The sequence below is a fragment of the Arvicanthis niloticus genome, chromosome 17 (genome assembly GCF_011762505.2).
Source record: "Arvicanthis niloticus isolate mArvNil1 chromosome 17, mArvNil1.pat.X, whole genome shotgun sequence".
In the NCBI taxonomy this organism is placed as follows: Eukaryota; Metazoa; Chordata; class Mammalia; order Rodentia; family Muridae; genus Arvicanthis; species Arvicanthis niloticus.
In genome coordinates, this window is record NC_047674.1 from 17004553 (window position 1) to 17031962 (window position 27410).

Genomic DNA, 27410 nt, shown 5'->3' on the forward strand with positions numbered 1-27410 from the left:
AGGGTACTCATGGCCTTCTGTCAAGTCTTGTCAGTTATGGTTGTACAGAGAGAAACTTCTGGGTGGGGAGAAACCACTGCCTTAGAGAAGTCCTCTAATGTTAACAGATCCCACTGCCGGGCAGGTGTGTGTTTGCAAAAATACTTCCTGTGGACCACCAGGTGCCACTGTGCAGCAATCCTCTGTGCCCCTTCAAGAGGCCAAGAGTCTAGAATTCCACTTCCTTCCCAAAAGCAACTTCTCTATTGTATTTTTCCTGACTCTTTCTCTTGTTCTTGCCACTTCTCTGTAAGTTTTGCCCTATCCCCAGTTTCTGGCCTTTAACATACAGAAAATCCTATCACTTTTCTTCTCCCACAACCATGTAGTATGCCCCGGGTCTAGGCTGAGGCTGCTCCTGTTTGTTACAATGGTCAAAGAACATCTGGAAATGATGAAGATAGCCATTGGTCTCTGCTTCTGATGCTGCTACCACTGTTTGTAAGAAACTCACCGGCTCCACAGCCAGTGGGAGAGGTAGCTAGTTCCTGGTTGTAGGACACCTCACCCCTGTCCCTGCCAAAAGCAACTGAATAAACCAAGGAGAGTTGGGAAACAGCTATCAGGCAGGAGGCATAAAGGAGTGTACAGATTAAACACCTGGAGCCAGGACCACAGTCTTGAGGTCTCAGGCATGGAGATCCCTCACAATGGTCTTCATGCTCTTTCAATGGCTGCTTTCCCTGGGAAACACCAATGAGCCCCCACCACCACCAGGCTATAAAAGCAAGAAAATTAGGGGGAGCAGGTGGTGGCTAAGTGGGAGCTTGAAGTTTGTAGTCGTCCCTGCCAGTTCTGCTCTCAGTATAGAAAAGACACTGTCTACAACCTGTTGATAAGAGAGTCTCTCAGGACCTGGAGGATGAAAACACACTCCTTTTGCCCAGGTTCAAAGTACACAGCTGGTCCACATCTGACTTCAGTAGACAGCTGTGGGAGATCATTTCAGAACAATGTTGGTACTTCTCCCCACTGTGAAATTCCAGTGTTTGTTTGCTCTGAAAGCCCTCAAGGCTCATTCAAATACCCACATCGGGGGGAAAAAGATTTTACCTATAAACTAGGTCATGGGTGCTGTGGCTCAGCTGAGTAAGAGACATAACTCTAGACTAAAACTGTGAAGAGGCACACAACAGATATTAATTATAACTGTCTTAATTTTAAGTCTTTAAAGATGTTGAGAAATCATGGTTGCTCATCTTTTCTGGGCAGGAGAAGTGTTTGCCACACAAGCTGCCAATCTTCCACATCCCATTTTGCTAGACATGTTGCAGAAGGGTATATACTTGCTCTGAATCATTTTTAACTATACTTTTTTTTACAACTTCATAGTGAAGGATATTAAGAACATTAATTATGCTTTGGGTTTAAATAAAAAGCTGAGTGTGGATGGGCACGCCTTTAATTTCAGCACCATGGAGGCAGAGGCAGGCCAATCGTTGCCAGTCTGAACTACATAGTGAGTTCCAGCTCAACCAGAGGTAAATAACAAGACTCTGCCTTAAGTGAAATAAAATATAATTTTCAAATGCACATAAATAATGAAGAGTCATTTGGCCATCAGCGTAGATATGAAGCAAGTGTACATGCACACTATGAAAAGCCATAAAGAAAAATGGAATAATGGATTTTGCAGGTAAAAGGATAGAACTAGAAAATATCCTGAGGCACCCCAGGCTTACAAAGACAAAAGTTACATGTTCTCTCCCATATGTGGTTCCTAGCTCCAAATCGTCAGATATCAGGAGTATATAACTTGGAATAACCATTGAAAGCAGGAAAGTAAAAGGTTTCCTGTGGGTGGGGAGTGGGGAGCAATAGCAGAGAACAAATGACATGAAAAGAAAATTGGGAAAAAATGGAGGGGCCTTAGGGAGGATGAAGAAGGCTAATGCAGAAGGAGAGGGGAGGAAGAGGGAAACAGCACTAAGAACGTTTGAAAGCCATAAGGAATCACTGTTCTTACCCCAAATTACATGCAATACAGTTAAGTGTATATGTGTATAGTTATAAACATATACACATATAGTTTAAATAGAGTTAGTTTAGCCATGGGCTAAAAATGCTTCCAAGGGCCACAGACTATAGCTTACAAAAACCCAGCGCCAACCTTTTGAGCCACTGGTCAGCATGCACTCCCACACACCACAGGCCGTTGCTGCTGCTGTTACTTGCCTCAGAGAGGTTGAAGGTGGGTCCCTATTGCTGAAGATTCCATGCTGTTTGGAAACAGAACTTGGAGTCTCAAAACTAGGTATAACTGAAAGGCCCTCCCTAAGGATTAACTTTAATATTCTGGAAGGTGCTAAGCAAGCTGCCAAAGGGTAGGGTGTGTGTGTGTGTGTGTGTGTGTGTGTGTGCTGTGGAGCAAAACCCAGCTGTGCAGCCTACAAATCACAATGACCAACATAACAAGATTTCTCTAGAGGTGCAATAGTGGTACTTATATCTGGTGACAACAACAGTTCTCTAGTCAGATTAAAGATGTACTCAACAGGAGGGAAATCCTACCTGCTACTAGAAACCTAGTCAACAAACAACGTGAGGTTAGTGAAGTCTTAGAGCTTAGAGGAGTATCTACTACCAACACTTTCCCAAACCAGAATATTTCCTAACTGAATTCTAACATTGTAACTACTTACCTTTAGACAAGCAGGTAAATGTAGCATCTAACTCTCACTAAAGAAGCTTCTCTTTGCAACAGATGGAGACCATTACAGAGAGCTACAATCCATCAATATGCAGATCACAACAACTGATCAGGGAGTGCCTAGCTTTAATGGACAGATACACTCACAAAACAAGGACTGCACTTAAGGCCCAGGGAACATACCAGAGGAAGGGATAGATAGACTTAAGAGCCAGAGCGCCCCCCTCCTCAAAAATCAATTGTAAAATTAAGTCTCCTAGCAATGACAGGAAAGCTTCACCAATGATACCCCTACAATATAGCTTCCTAACCTTGACCTGAACAAGAAAAAAAAAAAAAAAAAAAAAAAACCCACTAACACTGCTAATGTGGACGGAGGGGGGGGCGGAGGGGGGGTGCTCAAGGAGTCTCACTCTTATATTTAAAAAAACAAAAACAAAAACAAAAACAAAAAACCTGCAGGCAACTAAGGAAGGCTGAGAGTGGGAGAAGTCTTCCCCCCAGGAAGGAGTCCCCAAACTGGTTATTCAACACCAAACCACCAGCCCTGAAATAATGTCCATGCAACACCAAATGGACTCAGTAGGTTGAATTTACATATTTATGCATACATATATAAGCAATTAAAGAAAGGGAGATCAGGAAATTGAGAGCACATGAGGAAATGGGGGGGTGGGAAAGAGTTGGAGTTATAAAAGGGGATGGAGGGAAATTGTGTAATTATATTTTGAATTAGTAAATGAAAAAAATCAAAATGAATTTTAAATGAGGGCTTTCAGTTACATATAAAAGATGAGGGGGCATTTGATCATTGTTAAGATGTCAATCCAGACTTAAAACTTAGGGAGATGTAAAAGAGGGATGCTACTAGATGCCTGTTACCTCAAATGTAGTAGTTTAAATCAGTCCACTTTTTACTCTTCTGAAGCCACGGGACGACCTACTTACTTGAGAACCTCAAGGTTCCATGGTTGTTAGTGGCATGTTAGCATGGCAGTCAGCCCTAGCTTGGTTCTACAACAGTGGCAGAGGCTGGAGGAAAAAAAAGAGACACTCCACTTAAGTGTACATGTCTCCCCATTTTCACGTGGGGATATAGACCAGAGAAGCTGACTGGATGTGACCGTCCACACTCATCTGAGAAGTCCATGCTTTTAACACAGTCTAGGCCTCACATTCAGACCATTTTTGGCATGCTCGCCTTGGGACTGTCTGTCACCGAGTATCCTACCCTTCATGGGTTTCTAAGAAAGGTGCAGAAGACATTAAACTGAATTGAAAACAAAATTGTACTAAAAAAATACATTTCTTAATCCTCTGCACACAGGTAAAAGGATTTGAACATACTGGCACAATTTAGGACCTGGAGAGAGTCCATCTGGTGCTTTTTGAAGTAGAAATAGGAAATCAAAGCAGTAACTTAAGCCCTCCAAACTCAGCACCTCTGGGTCCACATGGAGTACTGCTGAGTTTTGATAGGCTTTCAAAGAACTAACACCAATGCTTTTCAAATGACTCCACAAAAACTGACAAGGAAAGAACATCATCAAACTCTATGAAACCAGCATTACCTTGATTCACAAACCAAAAAAACATGTAAGAAAAAAACCAAGCCACAACCCAATCTCCCTGATGAGAACAGATAAAGAATTCCTCAATCAAGTACTTGCCAAATTCAAGAGCACATCAGAAAGATCAATCATGATCAAGTTGGCTATATATCAGAGGTGCAATGTTGGTTCAACACAGGCAAATCAATACGTACAGAATAGCAGTAAAGTGGGCTAAAGGACTGAGCTCACAGGTCATCCCAATAGATACAGAAAAGGCTTTCTTCCAAAACCTAGAATTTATTAATACAAGAAGACCTGTAGACACTACAACTTGAAAGGACATATCTTAACATAACAAAATCTCTGTACCTCAGAACTGTAGCCAACGTTTAGGAAACGGAGAGAAATTCAAAGCACCACCACTAAAACCAGGAACTAAACAAGGTACCTGTTCTGTCCACTCATCGGATCTAGTACCAGGATTCTTGTTAGAACAAAACAAAAGGAAAGAAATAACAGGAAACAAAAAGGAAAAAAAGACATCCAAGCGACCTCATTTGTATATTTGCATATGACATGGCTTCACACAGAAGCGACCCTAAAGACTCCACCTGAGAGTCTGAGAGGTGAGAAACACTTTCTTCAAAGTGGTAGAATATGAAATTAGCAGTTGTCTTCCAAATCACCAATGGCCAACACACTGTGAAAGTAGAAATACTTTAGATTAAAGCTCATTATGGCCAGAAAAGAACTCTACAATTAAGTTGTTTTGTTTTTTTAACACTGAAGAAAAATATTGAAGGAGACACTAGAAAATGGTAGAAATGCCCGCAGAACTGACAACTGCAATCTGAAGTCCCTTTATCCTCACCTAGAAATACTTACATTAAACTCATCCTATTAGGTCAGCAGCTCAATGTCTCTGCTCCTGCCTCAGTTCAGAAATCTCACTCTCAGGAAAACAATACACTGCCATATGGATACTATCAGTAGAGCCCCACCACCACCCTTCAGTCCATTACAGACGCTCACCTCACCCACCAGTCCTACCAGTGGCCAAAGAAAAATAGAAGGATCTGAGGCCGGAGAGATGGCTGCTCTTCCAGAGGAACTGAGTTCAATTCCCAGCACCCACATGATGGCTTGCAACCATCTTTAATTCTAGTTCTAAGGGATTCAATGTTCCCCCCTGACCTCCATGGTCACTGTATGCCTGTGGTGCACAAACATACATGGCATACAGGCAAAAACCCATACACATAAGGTAAAAAGAGAAGGACCCAAATCTATTAGTTTCTGTTATGAAAGGATATGGGGGAAAGAGGAAGAATCCTTTTAAAGACCAGGAGGAAAGTCAGCATTAGAAAATATATTCTGCATAGAGTACTAATTGCTTAAAAATACAGACCTGAGAGAAGGGCTTCTTGATGGCACAGTTTATGCCCCCAATGAAGACCATGTTAGGCATGATGGGCCTGGGGTAGTTGAACACAAAGTCCTCTCAGAACAGCCACAGTGATGCATGGCTGAGAACCTCCACTAAGGAGACTTCTCTCGTCAAAAGCTCAGAGGCGAGGCTTTCATAGGGAGTGAATGAGAAATGGCAAATGTACTTTAAGGGCAGAGGGTACAACATGTTCTTGACCCTTTGCAGGAAGCTCATGTGGTCAGAAAGCCTTGTGAGTAGTCTTGGAACATATGAGGAAGGGTTTGGACATTGTGTGGCCTCATAGTCTATGTCACAGGGGATGTATCGTAGAAAGAACACAGCAGGAATACCCAAGTACCTAGCCAACACTGCCCCACATGGAAACACAGGATCTGTTAAGACCACATCATAGGAACTGGAGTTGAGATGCCAGATCAGGGGCTCATTGTGCAATAGATTTGTACAAGTCTTTAAGAAAAGTACCGACATATTTTTCAAAGCCTCAGATGTTGTAAAGAATGTCTTCACAATGTTTCCGGTGTCAAAGACCTTTTCAAAGTTTCCCATTATTTGTTGTTTAAATTCTTGTCTTGTATACGGAACTGCATAGGTTTTGGGAGTGAAGAAGTCTTCTCTTTTGACATACATGGTCACCTCTGGAGCCAGGACCACAGACTGGTGACCTCGGGCATGAAGGTCCCTCACAACGTTCTGCATGCTCAGCCAGTGGCTGCCGTCCAGGGGAAGCACTAGCACCTTCCCACCTTCAGTCCAGGGCAGGGCACACAGCAGAAGCAGCCCTGATAATCCTTGCAGGGGCAAATGGAGTCCCATAGTCACCTTGGTAGATGCCCAGAAGAACGAGGTTTCCTCACCAGGCTATGACCCTGGCATTTGTTTCTACCTCCTCTTATCTCCCATTCAACCTTGCCATGTCATTGGGTGGCATTGGCTCTCAGACATTAATCATTAAAAGATAGATCTATCCTTGGTGCCTGCTCAATCCTGCTTCAAGCCAACATATTACTGATCTTGTTTCTCTCCTAGAAAACTGTGACAGAACGCTCTCCTTAGAAGACATCATGTTTCATATCTGGCTTTCCTCCATTTAAAAACCAAGGCTGTCTACACCCATCTCATTCTGGACCTCCAGTAGCCTATATGATCAATGTTCCTTAAGATTATCGCCAGCCCCAACTGCTAATAGGATGGAATCTCCAAGAGCCACACGGACTATATAATTTGTAAGCCCCCATGTTCAGATCATAAGATCAAGAAAGCCAATATGTGACCCAGGTGCAGAAGAAGACCAGGAGGCTGGTCCTACCCCATGGTGCTACCCCTCATGGGTGGTAAGTAGATTGTGGTCATCTGTGATTATGTGTCCAGGCTCCCTGAGGCGTCTATCATTTCACTTTACTGCAGCTCTGCCTCCCTTCTTAACTTGGTTCTTTGGAGAGAATTTGCCTAATTAAGACATTTACACTGGAAACAGATTCAACCACTGAGCAGATGTATGCATACAGACCACTTCCTGTATACTGTGCAAAACCTCCTTTGCATTTTATACTTTCTTGGAGTTTAACATTTTGATTTTCTTGCCTCCTCTTCCAAAAGCAACTTCAGTTCTCTCCCTCCCTCCTTCCCCCTCTCTCTTTCTCTCTCCAGCTCTTCCGTCTGCCCCCAAACCACTTGTGTGCCTGTTATCCAAAAGGCTCAATGTTTGCACTTCTACACATGAGTCAGAGCACATCCATAGGCTTTTAATGAGACCAATACAACATGACCAAAGTCTAGGTTGTGGCCACTCATGTCCATTGCAATGGTCACAACAGTCACAAAGTGGTTGAGGCAGCTGGCCAAGAAATCAGATTTTTTTAAAATTAATTAAAATTAAAAAAAAAAAAAACTGCTGCCAACAATTCATCCACTGAGGTAGGGAGCTACTTCCTGGAGGTGGGTTGCCACTCCTCTATCTAGATTTGGGTTGCATCTTGTGTGCATCCACAGCTGCACTGAACACCTGTGGAAAGGCACATCAAGACAGTGCTGCTGATCCCTCCACCTCCCTATGTGCACCTGTTGGGAATTCACTTTCGTTTCGAGGAAGCAGTGTTATAGGAACTGGCTTCTTTGAATAGTTTGCTGAGAGTAAACTATTTAACTTAATGCTTGAGGTTCCATGGTTGGTTATGGGCATGTAAGAACTAATTCAGTAGACTTGGTCCCACACCAGAGGCAGACATTTGAGAATGAGAAAGAGCTTTTCCCTAAGTCCACACAAACCAGCCCATTGCCTTGCAGGGGATGTAACAGAAACAACTTGACAAAAGCTAGCTTTCACCTGAGACTGAATGGATGAGGTGACTATACACATCTGTGAAAGTCCGTTCTTCCAATAGAATTTATGCCTCACATAAAGACCTTTGGGAGCACAAGTGCTATGGGACAGTCACCACAAACTGTCTTCACCAAGGAAGAGAGTCTCAGTCTGGGACCATCTATTTTGGGTTGCCCTGTGTGTGTTTGTGTTGTGGCAGGGGAGGGGGATTCTCTTGAGTTAACTTACTTGGGAAGACACAGCCCACTGTGGGTATCACTATTCTCTAGGCAGAGTGATCCTGAACTGTGTAACAGTGGAGAAATCCAGCTGAGTATAGGCAAGGAAGCAAGCAAGCAGCATGCATGCATGCCCTCATAGCTTTTGATTTCATGCTGCCTTGACTTTCCTGTTTGATGGGCTATAACTTGGAATCTATTAGTTAAAATAAACCCGTTCCCCCTTGAGTTGTTTTTGTGAAGGGGTATTTAACCACAGCGACAGAAATGAAACTAGAACACTGGAGAAATGTTTCCTGAAGAAGGGGCTGGAGAGATGGTTCTTTTAGAGGACCAGAATTCCCAGATTTCACATGGTGGTTCACACATAGGTGTAACTGCATTTCACTGCTTTGACATTCACCACAAACTTAAGTGCAGAGATGCCAGGAGTTTAGGAGATGGCCAGAACAGCAGCAGAGGGTTTTAATTTGAAAGGTTTTCTTCCTTGGGCTGTGGAGCCCAAGAACACAGAATGTGGAGGCCTGGAGTGTGTGCTTGGTTCTTGCCCTTTTGGAGGCATTCAGTACAATTCAGATGTGAACAGAGATACACTCCCTTGTAAGTACCCAAAGAAACGTCGTGCCTTGCCTCTTCAGCCTGTGGTGTTACTCTTACAGATTAGGTGGACACACCTTCTCTGGGGTGCCATTAAAAAATCACTATAATTTTAATAATAAACTAATATGGTAATAGTCTCTGATATGTAGTTTCCTGAAAATAAGTGCTTGGTGGATAAGGCGAACTGATGCCTTCATTAGCAGCTGAAACAGTCTCCATGCTGGGTTGCCTACCTTAAGCAAAATGACTTGTATAACGGCCAGAGTACTCCTAAACCAGAACAAACCAGACTCAACTCTCCGTAGATGACTTGAAACAACCACATACAAAGATTATAGCTGATTGTCTTGACTCCTGAGGGCAAACGTCCACTGGGTCCCTTCAGTATTGTTTAGACCAGAGGATTTGCGTCCAGAACTCCAAATCACTGAGCAATGGATCAACCCAAGACATCTGGCTAGCTAGCACATCCCTTGGTCTGGCAGACGAGCTGCTGTGGGTGCTAAGGAGGAAAGGTTGTGATTGGTCTGTTCAAATAGCCGAAGAGGCGAGGCAGGCTAGGATTGGCTCAAACACCTTTGCAGGAGCTGCTCAGGCCCACTTGGGGGAGCTGTTCCAGGGAAGCCCTCCTGTGAACATCTTTTCTTTGTGTGGCCTTTTCTGGCCTACTGTCAGGAGTGTGGGCTGACTGAGTAACATGGAAGAAGCAACAGTAGCTGAGTGCTGGCAGCCAGTCTACAGAAGGGACATGTCAGTCTGTTGAAAGCTAAAAATGATAAAGCTACATAGTTTGGAGGTGTCCAGAGGAAAGAAACAAGAACAGGGAGGAGTAAATGAGGACAGCAAAATAAGAGATCTCTACACTGGAGAAGAATAGAGACTGTGAGGAGCCAGAGGAAAGAAGTGAGGGTGCTGGTTGCGGGGAAACATTCCAGAAAACATCTTCAGACCAGGGCCAAGAGCTGCAACTTGAGTCCCTAAGGCCTGCAAGAAGACTGTGACCTCCAATGGTTCCACCTGCTGCATCTTCTTCCTCAGCACGGAGGGAATTACAGAAGGTGGGGTGGCACAGCCCTGCACTGTTCTTAAAAGTCGTGGAGGAGCAGCTGGAGTGGTCAGCCTGAACCCATGGCTTTGCAGAGGGGAGACTGAATTTAAAAGCTGCCTGATCCTCAATAGAGCCATGTAAACTCAGGAAATGAAGATATCCACGAGGGGGCGCACAAGAGTTGCAGAGAGAGGGCAAGTCTACAGGATTATCAGAACTGCAAGTAGGAGGAGCATACCCTGAGAGCCTAGAACATATGGTGGCACGCCAGAAGAGCTTTACTTCACACACACACACACACACACACACACACACACACACACACACACACACACACACTTGTTCAAATTGTGGAAATACAAATGCCAATAAACTGGGGGGAAAGTGAGATATTCATACTCATAATAATATTCAGGCACAAAAGTGAAGTGCTGACACATTCTACATGGGTGAACTTAAAGAACATACCAAGAAGGTTAACACAAAGAATCACGAATTCTATTTGAAATTTCCATGATAGGCAAGTCCATGGAGATGGGGTTGGGGGATAAAGATTGTCCAGGGTTAGGGTTAAGGGATGTCTTTGGGTTGAATGGGAATTGTCATGACTGTCGACCAATCTGAATATAAAAAGTTATACATAAACTGTCATAGTTTCCTTTGTGACACAACCTCAATTCACCTGAGAAGAGAGTCTCTCCACTGAGGGATCACCTAGGTCAGACTGGTCTATGGGCTGGTCTACGGGAGATTTTCTCCATCCTTGGTTGGTGTGGGGTGCCGAGCTCACTGTGAGCAGAAGTGTTCCCTGGGCAGGTGGGCCTCCACTGTATAAGAACCTAGTTAGGCCTGAGCCTGACTGAGCAGCAAGCAGCTTCTCCACAGGGGTTCTGCATGTGCCTTCCTGCTTGAGTTCTTGTCCTGACTCCACTCAAGGATGGGCTGGGACCTGCAAGTGTAAGGCAAAGAAATCCTTCCCTTCTCTAATCTGCTTTTGGTCAGTTTGTTTTATCATAGCAACAGGCAGGAAGCAACAAACAAACAAAATTGTGGGGAGCCGACAGAAGGCGGCTATCATCTTTGCAGCTATCTTGAGCCATATACCCTGATAAGAGACTTCATTACAATAGCCTACAACAGCTGAGCACACTCTGATAACATCTTGTTTTAGATACCCAGGGTCTTCTCTTGGGTGTGTGAGACTTAAAGCTGTGATTTAGAGCTGAGACTTAAGAGTGTGACTTAGAGATCAGATTTAGAGACAAGACCAAAGGGAATGGCTTAAAGGTGTGACTTCGAGGCATGGATTAGAAGACATATAAAAGGCAAGAGACAGAAAGAAGAGTTCAGTACAACTTGGAGTAGGAATTAGGCATTGAGAAAGAAGACACGTGGACTAGAGAACTCGGAAGAATTATTATTATTAGGTATTAGGCACTTAGCACTTGGAAGAAGTAACTTGGAACTTGGAAGCACTAGGGACTAGGCACTAGGGACTAGGAACTCAAGACTTGGGACTTGGACTATGAAGAGAGACTGAAGAATAAACCAGATTGAATCACACTCTGTCTGGTCTCCATTCTTCACGTCCGTCCTCACTCTCTTTCTTGCTGAACCCCGACACGCAGACTGGAGCAGCTTGGGGCAGTGCAGGCTCTAATAATTTAGCCCCCAAGGCTTTTGGCAGTGCTGGTTGCAACATTGACAGAACAGTCTGAGACATTTATGACCCCAAACCTGGGATAGAACAGTTCTCAACATTTCTGGCACTCAAGCATGGGGAAGCTCGGGCCACAACACAAAATCACTAAAGTGTAATCATTAAACCAGTTTCCTTTTTTAAACTCACTTATAAGAGACAGATTTTTTAAAGATAAAACAGTATTAGACATTTAAAGTCATTCATCTGACCTGATATTACCTAAATTATTAGCTAAATCTCCAGCACTTTAGACACTGATGTGGAATACCGCGTGGGAGCCTGGACTCCAGCCTTTATAACTGATTAACAGAAACTGACAGCCAAAATGTTTCCTAATCTCCAAGGGAAGAAGGCAAACACTGAGGGAAGCCACACATGACAGGCAGTGTGTGCACTGGATTAAAGGGCATGGTTTAAAAGGTGCACGCTAAGGATGAGCCAGCACTTGTGGGGAGGGGGATGGCGAGGACAGTGTGCTTGCACTCAAACCCAGCCTTTATTTTATTCACAATGACATATCCTTTCTCCCCTCTCCTATTTATTCTCCATTTCTCCATCTCCTTCTCCCTCTCTCCCTCCTTTTCTCTCCTTCTCTTCCCTCCCTCCCTTCTGTCCTCCACTTTCTCCCTCATTCTGCCATTTCCTTTGTTGTTGCTTGTTTTGAGTTTTCCACTATGGCTGTCAATATTCATTTAAAACTGTCCATGCTTCCTTAGCTGTGGACCATGTGACAGCAAAACCCTGGAAGCTAGAACCTCTGAACTTTCTTGGCTGACCTCTGGCTTAGGGCCAAAGGAATAAGCATGCCACAGAACTGGTTGAGGGGGATTCAATCTGGACCTGTCCCCTGAGTCAAGCCTTCACCTCTGTGGACCAAATATTTCTAAGGTTCATTCAAAGATTCTGCAACTGTCACCAGATCACTGAACCAATCATACTTTCTTCTGATGCCAAGCAAGAAACCTGTATTTATCCAGCTTCAAGGACACATATCCTCTTACTCTGAGCCTGGCATTCTCTTGAGTACCACTGTGTCATGTGATCCCATCTTCCCAATGAAAGACAGCTGATGCCAAATACAGGAGGGGGTGCAGCCCACAGGAAGCACATCTGCCAGTGAAGAGAGAATGCAGCCAGAAGGCATGAGTCCACCCACCTGAGACAGCTCTCCCTTCCTCTTGCAGTTGATCCCTCCAATGAAGATCATGTTGGGCATGACTGGCCGCGGGTATTCGAACACAAAATCATACCGTAACAGCCACAGAGAGTTCTGGTGTAAGGCAGGTAGGGACACATCTCTCTTGAGGAGGTCTGAGGCAATGGTTTCATACTTTGAATACAGACAATAATATAGGTAGTTGTCCAAGATGCTAGCAATGAAGTTGGCCAGCCGCTGGGGAAACGTCATGTGGTCTGAGAATTTGGTGTAGAATCTGGGAACATAGGACACGGGACTTGGGCTTTGACCAAGCATGTGCTCCAGAGAGCTTGGGAAACCTCTGAAGAGGTAGACAGAGGGCAGGTTGAGATACTCAGCCAGGATCACACCACAGGGCATGGCCGGGTCTGTGAACAGGGCATCAAACTGGTTCTCCCTGAGGAAGCTGAGGGTGGCAGAGTCCTTCAGGAGGCTCTGGCAGCTGAAAAAGCACAAATCGATGATAACCATGTTGTTCCTGTACTCTTTTAGAGGAGCCATCAGGGGGAAACTGGGAACAAAGTGGTTGTTTCCAAAGGAGCGAAAACGGCTCTGCAGCTCTTCTAGGTCATAGGGAACTGGGAAGCTTTTCCTCCTGTAGTATCTGGATTCTCCCAAAAGCAAGTTGGCTTCTGGCACTAGCACCACAATATCATGTCCCCGTTCACTGAGATGTTCACTGTGTCCTTCATGCTAAGCCAGTGGCTTCCATCCTGGGGGACCACCAGCAGCTTGCCACCTAGAACTGAGCCCCAAAGCACTAAGAAGAGAAACCCTGCAGGAAGTCTCTGAGCTGCAGGAAGAAGGCAAGCTAGGATGGGGAAGGGAAACAACAAGAGAGAATGTACTTGAAGCCACAGGGTGAAGTGGAAACTAAGTGTTGTCAGGTGATGTTTTCCTGGATGCTGTCTTGTGAGAAGATGTTTAGCATGTGAGGTGAGAAGGCAGGCGTGTGTGTTTTATTTTCTGAAAATCACACTTGAGAGGGCATATCTGTTTGGAGCGGGTATCAGTGGAACCCCACAGACATCAGGTTTCCACTCTTACATTGGTATACCTTGCAATGCTTCGATAGTCTTTACTTGGTTTCACTGGGCTTTGCTAGGGACACTCTTGCATTGCTATGCCTTGCAACCCTTTGCTGGTCTTCACTACTCTAGGCTGTTCTTTTCTCATCATGGCTTCATAGAGAGAAATGCACCAAAGACCTCGTGGTGTTCTGGCTGCTTCTTACCATTTCTGCTGACTCATGTTGATTTGATGGAGCCTCAAGGTTTCTACTGGATCAAACCACTGCTGCTGATTTGTGTTTGGTGATTACCAATTGGACTGGACTGCTGCTACTAATTCATGTTTGGTGTTTTGCTATTGGACTATACTGCTCATATTCTGACAACTAAGATTGGAATCACCCCCAAAGAACAACTTCCAAATAAGTCCATAACCCTCTTGTCCTATTAAGCATCTTCCTCCCCTATTTTTGGTCAGTGGGCTAGAAGGGAGGCTGAAGCATTAAGGAACCCAAACAAAAGTAGGTTTTGGAAAAAAAAAATGGAAGCCTACAGCAAGGCACTGAGCTACTCCCTCTCACACACCCAATGATCTTGTTCCTCCCTGCCTTCCCCACCCCCTCCAACATGAAGAAAAGGATACCACATTTAAGCAGGCAGCAGCCTTGGTGCATACCATTAACCTTCTCGGTGATTCTAGGTTTCTTCATCTCAACCAATGAACCAACTCCTCTCCAGGGTGACTTTGATCCTGTTTAAGCACAACCTGGAGGGAGCTCTGGAGGCCCCAGCAGACCTGGGCCTTGTGAGGTTAGTGGAGAAATGGCTCTCTGTCAATGCATTGACACTTTCCTGCCAACTTTGTTCACAACAAGGGGGAGGCGGTAGCTTAACAGAGGACATATTTGATGTTCAAAGCAACACAGAGCCCTCTCCTCAGAATTCTTAATCTTCACCTTCTGCTATGTGTCTTTGGACCTATGTGGCTCTATCATTAAAGGATGCCAATCTTTTAGGGCAGGACCCATCCTAGTGATCTTACCTTCACTGAGTCCATCTGCAATGACTGTGGGACCAAGCTCAATTTCAAAAGCACTGGCTATTTGACTTCAGTGTAGTTTCTTAGAACACGAAAGTTAGGCCTTAACCCCCACCCATATTCTCAAATGGTTCAAACCTCAGAATGCAGCTATGGCCAGCCTTCTATGTGCAAGAAACTGAGGTTGCTGCCTAAGCAAAGGACATTAGTTGTAACCCTTGTAGCTTAAATTAGTGACGTATAGCCCAACTGTCCACAATCTCTTGAAATTAACAATTCTTTCAGTCATTGAATGGTGAAAAACAATCACAAGTTTAGTTTTTAAAACCTAATGGAGGACCAGAGATGAAGTTTGGTTGGTAGAACACTTGCGTAGTTAGTAATCTTTACGAGGTGGGGAGAGAAGCAGAAGGATAAGAAGTTCAAGGTCATCCTAGCTACTTAATGAGTTTGAGGATAGCCTGGTATATGTGAGTGTTTGCCTCAACAACAGGACAGGGCCTGAACATGTGGCTCAGCAGTTAAGAACACTGGCTACTCCTCCAGAGGACCCAAGTTCAATTCCCAGCACCACTGTGGCAGCTAACAAGTATGTGTAAACCAAGCTCGGGGGCTTTGATACCCTCTTCTGACCTCTGAGGGCAGTGCATGTTCATGAAAAACTCAAGTGTTCCTTCTGCATACTTTCACTCACATGCTTGTGTTACCTACCTAGCATGAGGATTTAAGTCAGTCACTTAGCAGAGTTGGCTACAGACCAGAGGCTCCTTTACTCAGCTTCACAGTGGCTCTGCCAGAACCACTCAGAGAACTACAGAACTCAGTCAGAGGTTCATTACAGGACGTAGCACACACAGTGCCATGAGACAGCAGTGTAGAAATGCCAAGGGCATGGGGGAGGGACATGGACGTCCCCGTGCTCTTGGAGCAGCCTATCCTCCACAGCTTCAGCAGCACGCAGACACGGGGCTATGCAAGTGTGGGGGATGTCTCTGTTTCTGTACTAGGTACCTGAAAGGGGAATGTGGCATGTCTGGCACTCCTAATTTGATTCTTAAAGAACTGCTGACTGGGAGGCTCAGTCCTGCCGAGGGAGAGGTTACATGCTCAGGGTGTGTTGCATCACCACATTTCTCTTAAGGGTAGAGATTCTATCCTGGAGGCCCAGTCCTGCCATGGGAGCTGATAAAAAATTAGGGTGTCTTGCAACACTACATTTCTCCTAGATATGGGGGAGGAGGCATCCTACCATAGGAGGTGATACAGACTCAGGGTGTTTTGCAACACTACATTTCTCCTGCCTGTACAGGAAAAAAATCAGCTTTCACCTAGGGATTTCTGAAGAACAACAAATTGGGTTTGGGGCACACACCACTGAGTGAACAAATAGATCCTGGGATGGAACTACCCTGTGTGGGTAATGAGCAGATGCCTCCCCCCAAAGTGAATGAAGGCATTTGGAGTAGGAAGGAGGTCTGAAAGTTTATGGGAGACAATTTCATGGAAAGGTCAGCCATGTAGAGGAATTCCCTTCTCAGAAACTCACCCTTCCAAATCCTTCAGATACCTGAGCCCATGAATAAGAGGCCTAGGACCTACAAGATGACAGAAGACCTACAGAACAATTTGAGACAAAAAATGAATCCAGAACACAAAAATGGCAAAATCAAATCGATGAACTGCCCTGGTTTTATTCCTGCTGCTGTGGTGAAATACTCTGGTAAACAGAAGCACAGGGGACACGGGGTTAGTTTCACTTGCAAGTCCGGGTTCTAGTCTATCACTATGGAGAAGACGAGATGGCAAGAACCTGATGCAGCAGGCAGAAGATCCTCAAGCAAACACAGAGAAAAGTGAACGTGCAAATGCTTAGTACTTAGCTAGCTTTCTCTATTTGTATGTGGTCCAGGGACCCAAAGCAGGGAATGGTGCTTCTCGCTCTCAGGTGGGATCTCTCCACATCAATTGTAGCAAGCAGGATAATCTGTCATAGGCCAACCCAGTATAGATAATCTGGGTGAATCTGGGTTGTATCAAGTTGTTGATTTGAAATTAACAGTCATTTTAATGTTTTAACACATATCTGTATGATTGTAGCCACAAAACAATATACTCAACTCAATTCATAAAGTTACACAAACAGTCCATGCAAAGTTAGAACCTGAGTTTGGACCTCCAACATCTACATAAAAATTCAAGTGTGGGAAGCCCTGAGTGAGTGTACTGCCTGGTGAATGAGTATTTTGACATGAGCATGACCTGCCAAGGATTCTGAGAACAATTGTCCATGATAAATTGTCAAAGCCATTATCCACATGGGCCAGCTGAGAAGCAGAGAACCTCAAGAAATTCCAGCACTGTTGTATGTGTGTCTGTCCTGTCTTCATTCTCTCATCACCAGGCTGCTGGTACCCAGGCCTCTCAGGAAGCAGCATGTAAGCAGCACCAAGCCTGTACCTGCATTCCCAGTGGAATGCTGGGGAGGCAGAGAAAGAAGAGTCCTGGTGCTCAGTGCCCAGCCAGTCTAGAGAAGTAGGTAAGTAGAGCTGCAGTGAGAAGAGACAGTGACTGAAGAAAGTAAGAGGGAGTGCAATAGAGGAAGACATGTGATGTCATCTTCCATGCTCACACACACACAGGCATGAGCACACACATACATATGCACATGCTCGCTCTCGTTCTCTCTCACTCTCTCTCTCTCAGACACACACACACACACACACACACACACACACACACAATTATACATAAACTTTGTCCCCAGAACTGTTTCCTTCTTATCAGACACAAGATCCAGGCTACAATTCCTGTTCTCCAGCAACATAAAACCCATGTGGGTTTCCAAGAGAGATAACCTTCTCACCTGAAACAGGGTTGAAGGAATACATACATCCAGAGGTCACTCAATGAAACTTTACCATAGTACATACACCGTGTGCATGCTCTTAGTCAAAGGGCTACCTCTGAGATCTGAACATCCTTAGTGACATTGTCTTGCTTCTTATTTATGCATAAATAACCTTCCACATATAAAGGACCTTTCCCACATATAAATCCTTTAGCAGATACATAAAACCATATATAAATATAAAACAACCCTGATCTGTAAAACCATGGTTCAATAATCCAGATTATATAGGTATATAGATATAAAATCATTTACAGCTTTAATATCCGTAAAGTTTGAAGAGGTGCAATGAGCTTCTGTAATATCACTATTGCTCAGAGTTCCTGGTCCCACCCTGGGAAGGAGGGAAAGGGTGCACTCATGGCCTGGGTAGTGCTGGCACTGTATGCATGGGGAGTAAAGGGGAGAAGAAGAATATCTCTGAGCTAGCTGACTCACGCTCCTAAGGTGCTGCCCCTGCAGTTCCCTCACATGACCTCCACAGGATGGAGAGACTCACCTCATGGTTTACAGTTTGTTTAAATTGTGCAATCCCTGTGTGCCTGTTGCCCTTAGGGGCCAGAGGAAGGGCATCAGCTCCTCTAGGAATTCGTCTGCAGAAGATGAGCAGCTGTGTGGGTGCAGAGAATTACACCAGATCCTCTAGAACAGCACTTACCCCTGAGCCTTCCCACCTGCCCCCATTCCTCACTTAGACACAGATAAATCTGCCTCCTCTACCTTGTAGAAGGAACGTTAGTTCACGTTGTGTAAGAAGTCCATTTTTCACATGAAAATATGCCAGTTTGTGAGAAAATGTGGCCCAGTTACAAGGTCTGCTGGACCCTGTAAGTGGCCAGAACCATAGTCAGCAAAGCACAACCCATCCCTAGCCGAAGTATGCAGTGAGATAAGACACCAGAGATTAAGTATGATGTACTGACTGGACAAGAATGTTACCTTCACTGTTATGAAGACATTTGTACTTGCAAGTGATTGGAGCACACTTTAAATGACCCTGAACCCACAATATTATTCCACAATGTTTTAGAGTTATGTGTTCTAGCAAGAGAATAATTTCTGTAGAGAAAACTCTGTGAGTACGACACTGTATACCCAAACTTTTCTAAAACTAATCAAAGGTCATGAGTGTGGCTGTATGCAAGATGAGCAAGCCAAGGCAAAGCAGTGCTTGACCAGTCTCCATTTAATCTGGAAAAGGAAAATCCACAATTTGTACTACAATTTCTCCCAGGCCAATAAAATACCAGGGAAGAAATTGTAATAAAAAGGTATGTACATAATGCACGTTGACAAATCTTTATCAACAGATTTAAAGCAAGGTCTGAAGCAGCAAAAAGGCAGACTGATTCCAAATAGGAAGATATCAAGGAAAACCCTGCTAATGTTTCTCAAATGAGAAAAATACATAATGAGATATTAACAGGGTCTAGTGGTATGCTCAGGTTCTATTTGGTTGGTTGGTTGGTTGGTTGGTTGGTTGGTTGGTTCGTTGGTTCGTTGGTTTTTAGAATCAAACAAAACCATTTTAAATTTTAGGAAGGAGAGTGCATATTGGAGTTCTCCAAGAAAACTCTGAAAACTGGGAATTCAACTGGGGAGACTGTCTTCCGGACACTAACTCACTCCAAAGTTGTTCAATCAGAATAGGGTCTGAGCACACACTTGTGAACAAGCTAGTGGGACAAAGCACAGAAACGAGCAGACATGGGAGTTCGGGAATGTTAAGGCTCTCTTTGGAGAAGTCACACACAATGTATACTTTATGCTATATCTTTTGAAAATCTCTTACCAAAAAATTATATAAATAAGGTCATTGACCATAGAAGAATTAAACATTTTAACTGTAGCACAGAGAAAATGTGTGTTTGGCTTATAACAAAAAATTTAAAAACTAAAATATAAATGTTACCAAAAATAAATTTCATTGATTCGATTCTTGTGAAGTGAAAATTCCAAATGGAAACAGATGAAGAGCCAGGAGCAGAGGAACACTGTAGGCCATACAAAAACATGAGATGTTGGGACGCATATGCTCAAGAAGCTTACATCACTCATCATTAAATCTCTGCCATGGCTGTAGAATGTGCATATGTAACTCACTAAACTGCAGAAGACAATAGTGACTCACATGCCCAGGAACACAAGCAGTAAAAGTGGACACCACTGAGCAGGAGGTTTCCCCAGAAAACCCACAGATTTTAAGACATGGACAATCTCAATATTTGGCAAGGATCTGAAAAGACTGAAACTCCCATGATCTAGTTATGTTAGTTTCCAGATTTGACATTTGTTTCTCAAACACTTTAAAATATATGAGATGTGTATATTACCCAACCCACCCACCTTACTCCCTGGAACACTGGCCTGTGGGGATGAGCCAGAGTCTGGAAACATTGAATGTAGGAAAAGCATTTAAGAGTTCTTAGCACAGCCTGGTTTTAAAAAGCAAAAGTCGAGAAATATCTCTCCATAGTTTCTGGTTAAACAGATCTTTGATGTCACCAAAATAGAAACATTCATGCAATCATTTAACTGGGGAATGTCAGGAAGTGCCTGGAATAATGCCTAGGGCTTACTAGAAAAATCAAAATGAAAAAGAAAAAGAAAAATCAAGAATGTTATCCTGAGCCTGCCATGGGATCCTACATTAATTTCAGGTGCAATGATTTTCTTTACATTAGATATGTGCATGCATGCAACACTTGTGCTAAAATTATACTCCAATAGAGAATGGCACGGTTAGGAGGTGTGGCCTGGTAGGAGTAGGTGTGTCACTATGGAGGCAGGCTTTGAAGTTGTGTATGCTCAAACAGTGCACAGTGTGGTTCACTTGGGTCCTTCCTTCTCCAGCACCATGTCTGCCTGCATGCCACCATGCTTTCCACCATGACAGTAATGGACTAAACCTCTGAAACTGTAAGCCAGCCCCAAATTCTGTGTTTGCATTTATAAGCATTGCTGAGGTCATGCTGTCTCTTCACATCAGTGGAAACCCTAACTAAGACAATGACCAAAAGCAACCTGGGGAGAAAAGTCTTCACTTTGTCTTACAGCTTAAAGTCCATTATTAAGGGAGGGCAGGGCAGGAACATGAAGGCAGGAACTGAAGCAGACACCATGGAGGAAAGTTGCTTACTGTCCCTCCTTATGGCTCAGCCTGGTTCTTATACACCCCATCCCAGGAAAATCTACTTAGAGATGCACCCACAATGAACTGGGGCCTCCCAAATCAAGGACTAATTAAGAAAATGCATCACAGATTGCCTGCAAGCAAATCTTTTGCAGGGATTTTCTCAATTGAGAGTCCCTTTTCAAGGTGATCCTAGCTTATGTCAAATTGACATAAAGCTAGCCATACAGTAGGGTTACTGGAATTAAACTCAAAGCTCGCACATACTAGGCAAGGACTCATGAGGGAGCCCCATCAAGCCAGATCATTCTCCATGAAGGAGAGGTAATATAGCTTAGGCAGTGGCTTTCCCTGATGGCAGTTGACACCACCAATGAAGACTATGTTGGGCATCACAGGTCTGGGGAACTGCAACACTAAATCAGTGTGTAACACCCAAACAGACACTTGGCTGAAGAGGTCAGGCATTATGACAGGTATCTGAGACCTCAGAGGCAATGTCTAGTGCAGTCTGGAAAAATGCATACTCCCACGGGTAGCAGAGATGGTTCCCCACTCATTCTTTGAAAGTCATGGTATCTGTGAATCCCAAAAGGGCTCTGTGAATGTAACAAACAGGGCAGAATCATTGAGCACACTCTCTCAGATGGTGGCATCAGAGTTCTCTGTTAAAGGCTGTGGATGGGGGTGACAAGTACTCAGGTGAGTCAAGCCATACACAGTGAAAGAATCAGGGAAAACAGCACCAATTAACTCTGCTTCAAGTACTCACTAGCATGTTGTCACTAAACAAATTCCTTCCCTGGGAAGAAAAATTCAAAAACACCATTCGATGAACTCATTAATAGAGAAAGTTATTATCTTCCTATGTCTTTCCTTGTCAATAACAATCTTCAATTTGTGGTCCAGATCCTCTAGAGTGTGAGACATTGAGTAAGACTTTACAATAAAATTTAGAGATTGCACCAGTTGTCAACTCACCGCTGGCATGACTACCACCACCTCATGCACCCTGCGGCTGAACTTCTCTGCATGGTAAATCAGTGATAGTCATCTATGGGCACCAGCATCAGCCTGCCTGCCTGGGCAAAGCCAGAGGCCAGCAACAGACACACACAGAGAGAGAAAGGGAGGCTGGAAACCCTCCAGGAGATGTGGGAGAAGCATGGACCAAAGCAATCCAGCCTTCGGTTTTTGCTGCTCTGATTCATCATGGGGGAAGTATAGGATCAAACCTTCCCTTGTGGAGGGCATGGACTCACAAGCCATCAGGGCAGTGGGTACCAATGCGGGAAATAAGAAATGAGCATTCCTCATTGACATACTTACTTGTATGTTTACATGATAAAAAAAAAAAAAAAAGCTATTAGCACTGCACAGAGATGGGCAACATGCCATAGGGCAATTTACAAACAGTTGTGAAGTAATGTGTGACACCAAGGATTCCAAAAGTAGCAGAAAGTGAACAAAAAAACCCCAAACAAACAAACAAACAAATCAAAAAACAACAACAAACCTTGCATTTCTAGAACTGGTCTCAAAGCAAAGTAGGGGGAAAAAATCTTTAGACAACCATACCCGTTGCTCAAGGACATGCTGCTGCCTCTGCTTCCAAGGCATTGGGGGGCACAGTTTTTTCCCTTCCTGACACCACACAAAGGCTTGCCACAGGAAGTGAAAAACTCTTCCCGGATGGGTATACCTACATCACAGCTTCTGCATGTTGTGAAAGAGGGCCCACAAAAACTGCAAGAGTGAGAAGTCTGCGGTGAATGGTCTCTGCATAAATGAAACCAGAATACTGGCACCATCAATGGGTATGCCAGTGTAAAGGGGGAAGAACTCCACAGGGTCTCAGCCCTAGACAAAATCTATAGTCTACCGGATGAGTCAGCCTCTCCGGGGCAGGAATCCTTTGTTGACTGACCAATACAAAGTGGTCAGTTCTGATAACAAATATACACAACAAAAACAGACTCAGCAGCTTATATCTGCATTTTTGTGAAACACACACAAATATGTAACAATAATTGTCAAGAAAAAGAGACTATCAATTTGAGAGTGAGAAAATATGGGTAGGGTTGGAGAGAGGATAGGAGGGAAGTAATGATGTAATTCCATTTTGTTTTATAATGTAAAAAGTGACCAAAAATATAATCTCAATTACAGGAATTTAAAACATCCACATGTAAGTGATGAAAACATTCAGATATTTTACATTCAGAAAAAACAAACATGTTAAAATCTAAAATACTTTTTTAAAAAGTTGTCATCCAAAGCAAAGGGGAAACTTAACCAGTTTGGACTCCCACAAATAAAAACCATGTAGATTAAAAGAAAAACAGCCAGAAAAGAATCAACAACAAACAAACAAATAACAACAAAAAAAAAACATAAGAACCATGCACCACATGCATGAACATCTGAGTGCTAATATCCCCGAACAGAGACAGGGTCATTGCTAACTTTGGTTAAAGACCTGAGTGCATCATTTCCCACGGAGGAAATGCAAACAGCCCAACTGGCTAAGGAACCAGATCCAGAGCCAGAAGCAACTGCACAGAAACAGGTAGAGTACAGGATGAGCAAAGGGAAGCTTCATTTCTTACTGTGCCTCCCACTCTTCTGCCTAAAACAGTGCAGGCTGGTAATTATAAACAAAATGTCAGTGGTACACACACATCCACAAGCAAGACACTTATCACCACACAACTGCACGATTAAGTGAGAATGGTCAAAAGAATTAGATCAAAAGAACTGACAAAGAAAAATGTAAATGACAAACCACTGTTGAGTAAGGAGTAACTTCTTCATCCAAAGCCAACCTCTTCATGAGTTAAAGGAAAGATGATGTACCTTGGAAAGTGGCTTTCCCTGGTGGCAGTTGATCCCTCCAACGTGGATCACATTGGGCATCACAGGTCTGGGGAAATCCAAGGTGAAGTCAGTTCGTAACAACCAAATGGACACTGAGCTGAAGAGGTCATGCATAGTCACTGGGGTCTGCAGAACCTCAGAGGCAATTTCTGTGGCACTTTTGAAAAAAGTATGACAAAATGCATGCTCCCCCATGTAGGAGAGGAAGTTCCACACTCTTTCCTTGAAATTCATGGTGTCTGAGAGTTTCAAAAGACCTCTGGGGACATAAGAAGGAGGGCTGGGGCACTGGCTGCCACCTTCAAGATAATGACAAAATATTCCCCTGCTGAAGACCACGGAGGGAAGAGAAAAGTACTTGGCAACAGTTAATCCACACACATCAAAAGGATCCAGGAACACAGCATCAAATGAAGTCTGCTTCAGGTACTCCACTAACTTCTTGTCCTCAAACAAACTCCTACAGTGAGAAAACAGTAATTCGAAGAAATTTTTGGCTGGAGTACTTAGGAGAGGAAGTGCACCTCCCTCGGGTTGACTTTTCCATTGTGCGTCCATAAAAAACTTGAACTCCCCGTTAAAATCCTCTTGAGTATGAGAAACTGAATACGTTTTCACTGTGAAATTCAGTGGTCTTCCCAGCTGCCAACTCACCTCTGGAACAACGACCACCACCTCATGGCCTTTGTGAATGAGTTTCTCCACAACCACCTGCATGGTGAACCAGTGGCTCCCATCCATGGGCACCACCAGCAGCCTGCCTGCCTGGACCAAGCCAGAGGCCAGCAGCAGGCACACACAGAGAGGAAGGGAGACTGGAAAGTCTGCAGGAGCCATGGGAGAAGTGCAACCTAAGGCAATCCAGCTGCTGAGACTCTGAGCTCCTCACACTGAAGAGGAAGTGTGAACTTAAGAAATATCCACCCCCTCAGGAGGGCGTGTACTCACACAGCAGTTACAGAAAACGATTTACTTAGACAAGCATCAATAAATGAGCAAGCATGATTAAGAAACATAATTTCCCCCCCTCAAGAGAAGGGCTTGTGATCTTTTTCTTGGGCCGTATCACACAATGTGAATTTAAAAGTAGTTACAAGGGAATATACTAGACCTTAAGGAGTCCAAATGATTTACAAAAAAAAAAAAAAAAAAAAAAAGAAAGTTTAAAAGAAGCTTGCATTTCTAGGATTGGTCTCAAAGCAAAATCCAAATACTTTTTTATGTGACCAGACTGACTCTGTTCCAAAGGCGTTTGCTGCCTCTGCTTCCAAGTCTCAAGGAGAAGTTCCTGAGCCTGTCCTTCCCAGAGAGAGTGACTCAGCTCTGCCAGATGAGCAACACTGCTGGTATCTGTGCACATGCAGTGGGATTCTTGTTCCTTTTCCAAACACTCTGTCTTCTGACTTGCTGACACGAGATCAACAACCATCTCCATGGACCACTCCAGGGACTTAAAGGAAGTTGACCATCAACCTCCTTACAACATCCCCTCTGATGCTCCTGAAGCCATAAGCAGACATGCTCTATGGAGAAGCAGAGAGCTCTGCTGTGATGCCCCTCAGTTCCTGGAGAAACTTCTCCACAGAGCTGTGGCTCTGTCTCTCATGGCCTTCCAGCATCTATGGGTGTGTTTCCACCTTGTGGCTACTTTGAATAGTGCTGCCATCAGCACCACATGCAGGTTCTTCTTAGGAATTGATCTCAAGTCCTTCAACTAGGATAAAGGCTGCCAGCTCATGAGGGAAATCTAATCTTCATTGCTAAGAAACTATCAGACAGGTCTACACAGGGCAGTATCATTTTAATTTCCCACCAGGCCTGCATTATTATCTCCACACCCACTCCAAAGCTATTCTTACTTTTCCTTTAGTATACTCTTCCTGGTGCTGTGGATAGCATCTTGTAGATCTTGTGGTTTCTGCTTGCATTTTTGTAACAACTCCCATAGCCCACCTGATCTTGCAAGAAGAAAAGAGCAACACTTGAATTTAATAGTCCTAACAGGCTTGGGCCCTGAGCTGATTCCATGCCATGGAGCTCCATACCCAAATACTGCCAGGAGAGAGATGGTCTCCCAGAAGTGCTGACACGCCCGTGAACACAAGTAAGACCACCACTTCTGCTCTGAGGGACCTGCCCAGAGCCCTCAGGACACAGGAATTGAGGAGCAGCCTGGGACAGGATTCTTCCAATTTCTGTCTGGGCCTGGAACTCTCCATACCCAAATTCCTTCTGGAGAGTCTCCCAGGAGTACTGACACACAGGCTTGCAGGAGGGACAAGCCACAGTCAGAGACAGCAAGACCAGCTAACACCAGAGATAACCAGATGGGGAGAGGCAAGGGCATGAACATAAGCAACAGAAACCAAGTCTACTTGGCATCATCACAGTTCTTCCACCACAGTGAGCCCTGGATACCCTAACACACCAGGAAAGCAAGACTCTGATTTAAAATTACATCTCATGATGATGACAGAGGACTTTAAGAAGGACATAAATAACTCCATTAAAGAAATACCGGAGAACACAGGTAAACAGCTAGAAGCCCTTAAAGAGGAAACATGAAAATCCCTTAAAGAATTACAGGAAAACACAACCAAACAGTTGAAGCAATTGAACAAAACCATCCAGTATCTAAAAATGGAAATAGAAACAATAAAAATATCATAACAACAATAAAAACAATAAAAATATCACAACCCTAGAGATAGAAAACCTAGGAAAGAGGTCAGGAGTCATAGATGCAAGCAGCATCAACAGAATACAAGAGATGGAAGAGAGAATCTCAAGTGCAAAAGATATCATAGAAAACATTGACACAACTAGTCAAAGAAAATGCAAAATGCAAAATGCAAAATGCTCCTAACCCAAAACATCCAGGAAATCCAGGACCCAATGAGAAGACCAAACCTAAAGATGATAGGTATAGAAGAGAGTGAAGATTCCCAACTTAAAGGGCCAGTAAATATATTCAACAAAATTATAGAAGAAAACTTCCCTAACCTAAAGAAATGGATGCTCATACATATAAAAAGCCTACAGAACTCCAAATAGATTGGACAGGAAAAGAAATTTTTCCGGTCACATAATAGTCAAGACACCAAATGCACAAAATAAATAAAGAATATTAAAAGCAGTAAGAGGAAAAGGTCAAGTAACATATAAAGGCAAACCTATCAGAATTACACCAGACTTCTCATCAGAGACTATGAAAGCTAGAAGATCCTAAGAAGAATCTTCTATATTAAGAAGATGTCATATAGGCCCTAAGAGAATACAAATCCAGCCCAGGCTACTATACTCAGCAAAACCCTCAACTACCACAGATAGAGAAACCAAGCTATTCCATGACAAAACCAAAAGTACACAATATCTTTCCACAAATCCAGCCCTACAAAGGTTAATAGATGGAAAATGCCAACACAAGGAGGGAAACTACACCCTAGAAAAAGCAAGAAAGTAATCTTCTTTCAACAAACCCAAAAGAAGGTAGACACACAAACATAAAAATAACATCAAAAATAACTGGAAGTAACAATCACTATTCCTTAATATCCCTTAACATCAATGGACTCAATTCCCCAATAAAAAGGCATAGACTAACAGACTGGATATGTAAACAGGACCCAGAATTTTGCTGCATACAAAAAAAAAAAAAAAAAAAA

The 27410-nt window shown here is 43.7% G+C and overlaps 1 protein-coding gene and 1 pseudogene across 3 annotated transcripts in view; both read right to left on the reverse strand.

The window, feature by feature from the left end:
* LOC117722735 (UDP-glucuronosyltransferase 1A3) overlaps positions 1-27410 on the reverse strand; it is a 134726-nt gene that overhangs the window by 42920 nt on the left and 64396 nt on the right. Inside the window, exon 1 of one of the 3 annotated variants that reach the window (XM_034522009.2) lies at positions 23725-24597. The exons of the other annotated variants lie outside the window; for them this stretch is intronic. Within the exon in view, the coding sequence (XP_034377900.1) occupies positions 23725-24582 (858 nt within the window). The 5' untranslated portion in view covers positions 24583-24597. Of the gene's footprint in view, positions 1-23724; positions 24598-27410 lie in introns of those variants that run through there. 3 annotated transcript variants of the gene reach the window in all.
* Positions 5659-7324, reverse strand: LOC117722736 (UDP-glucuronosyltransferase 1A5 pseudogene; annotated as a pseudogene).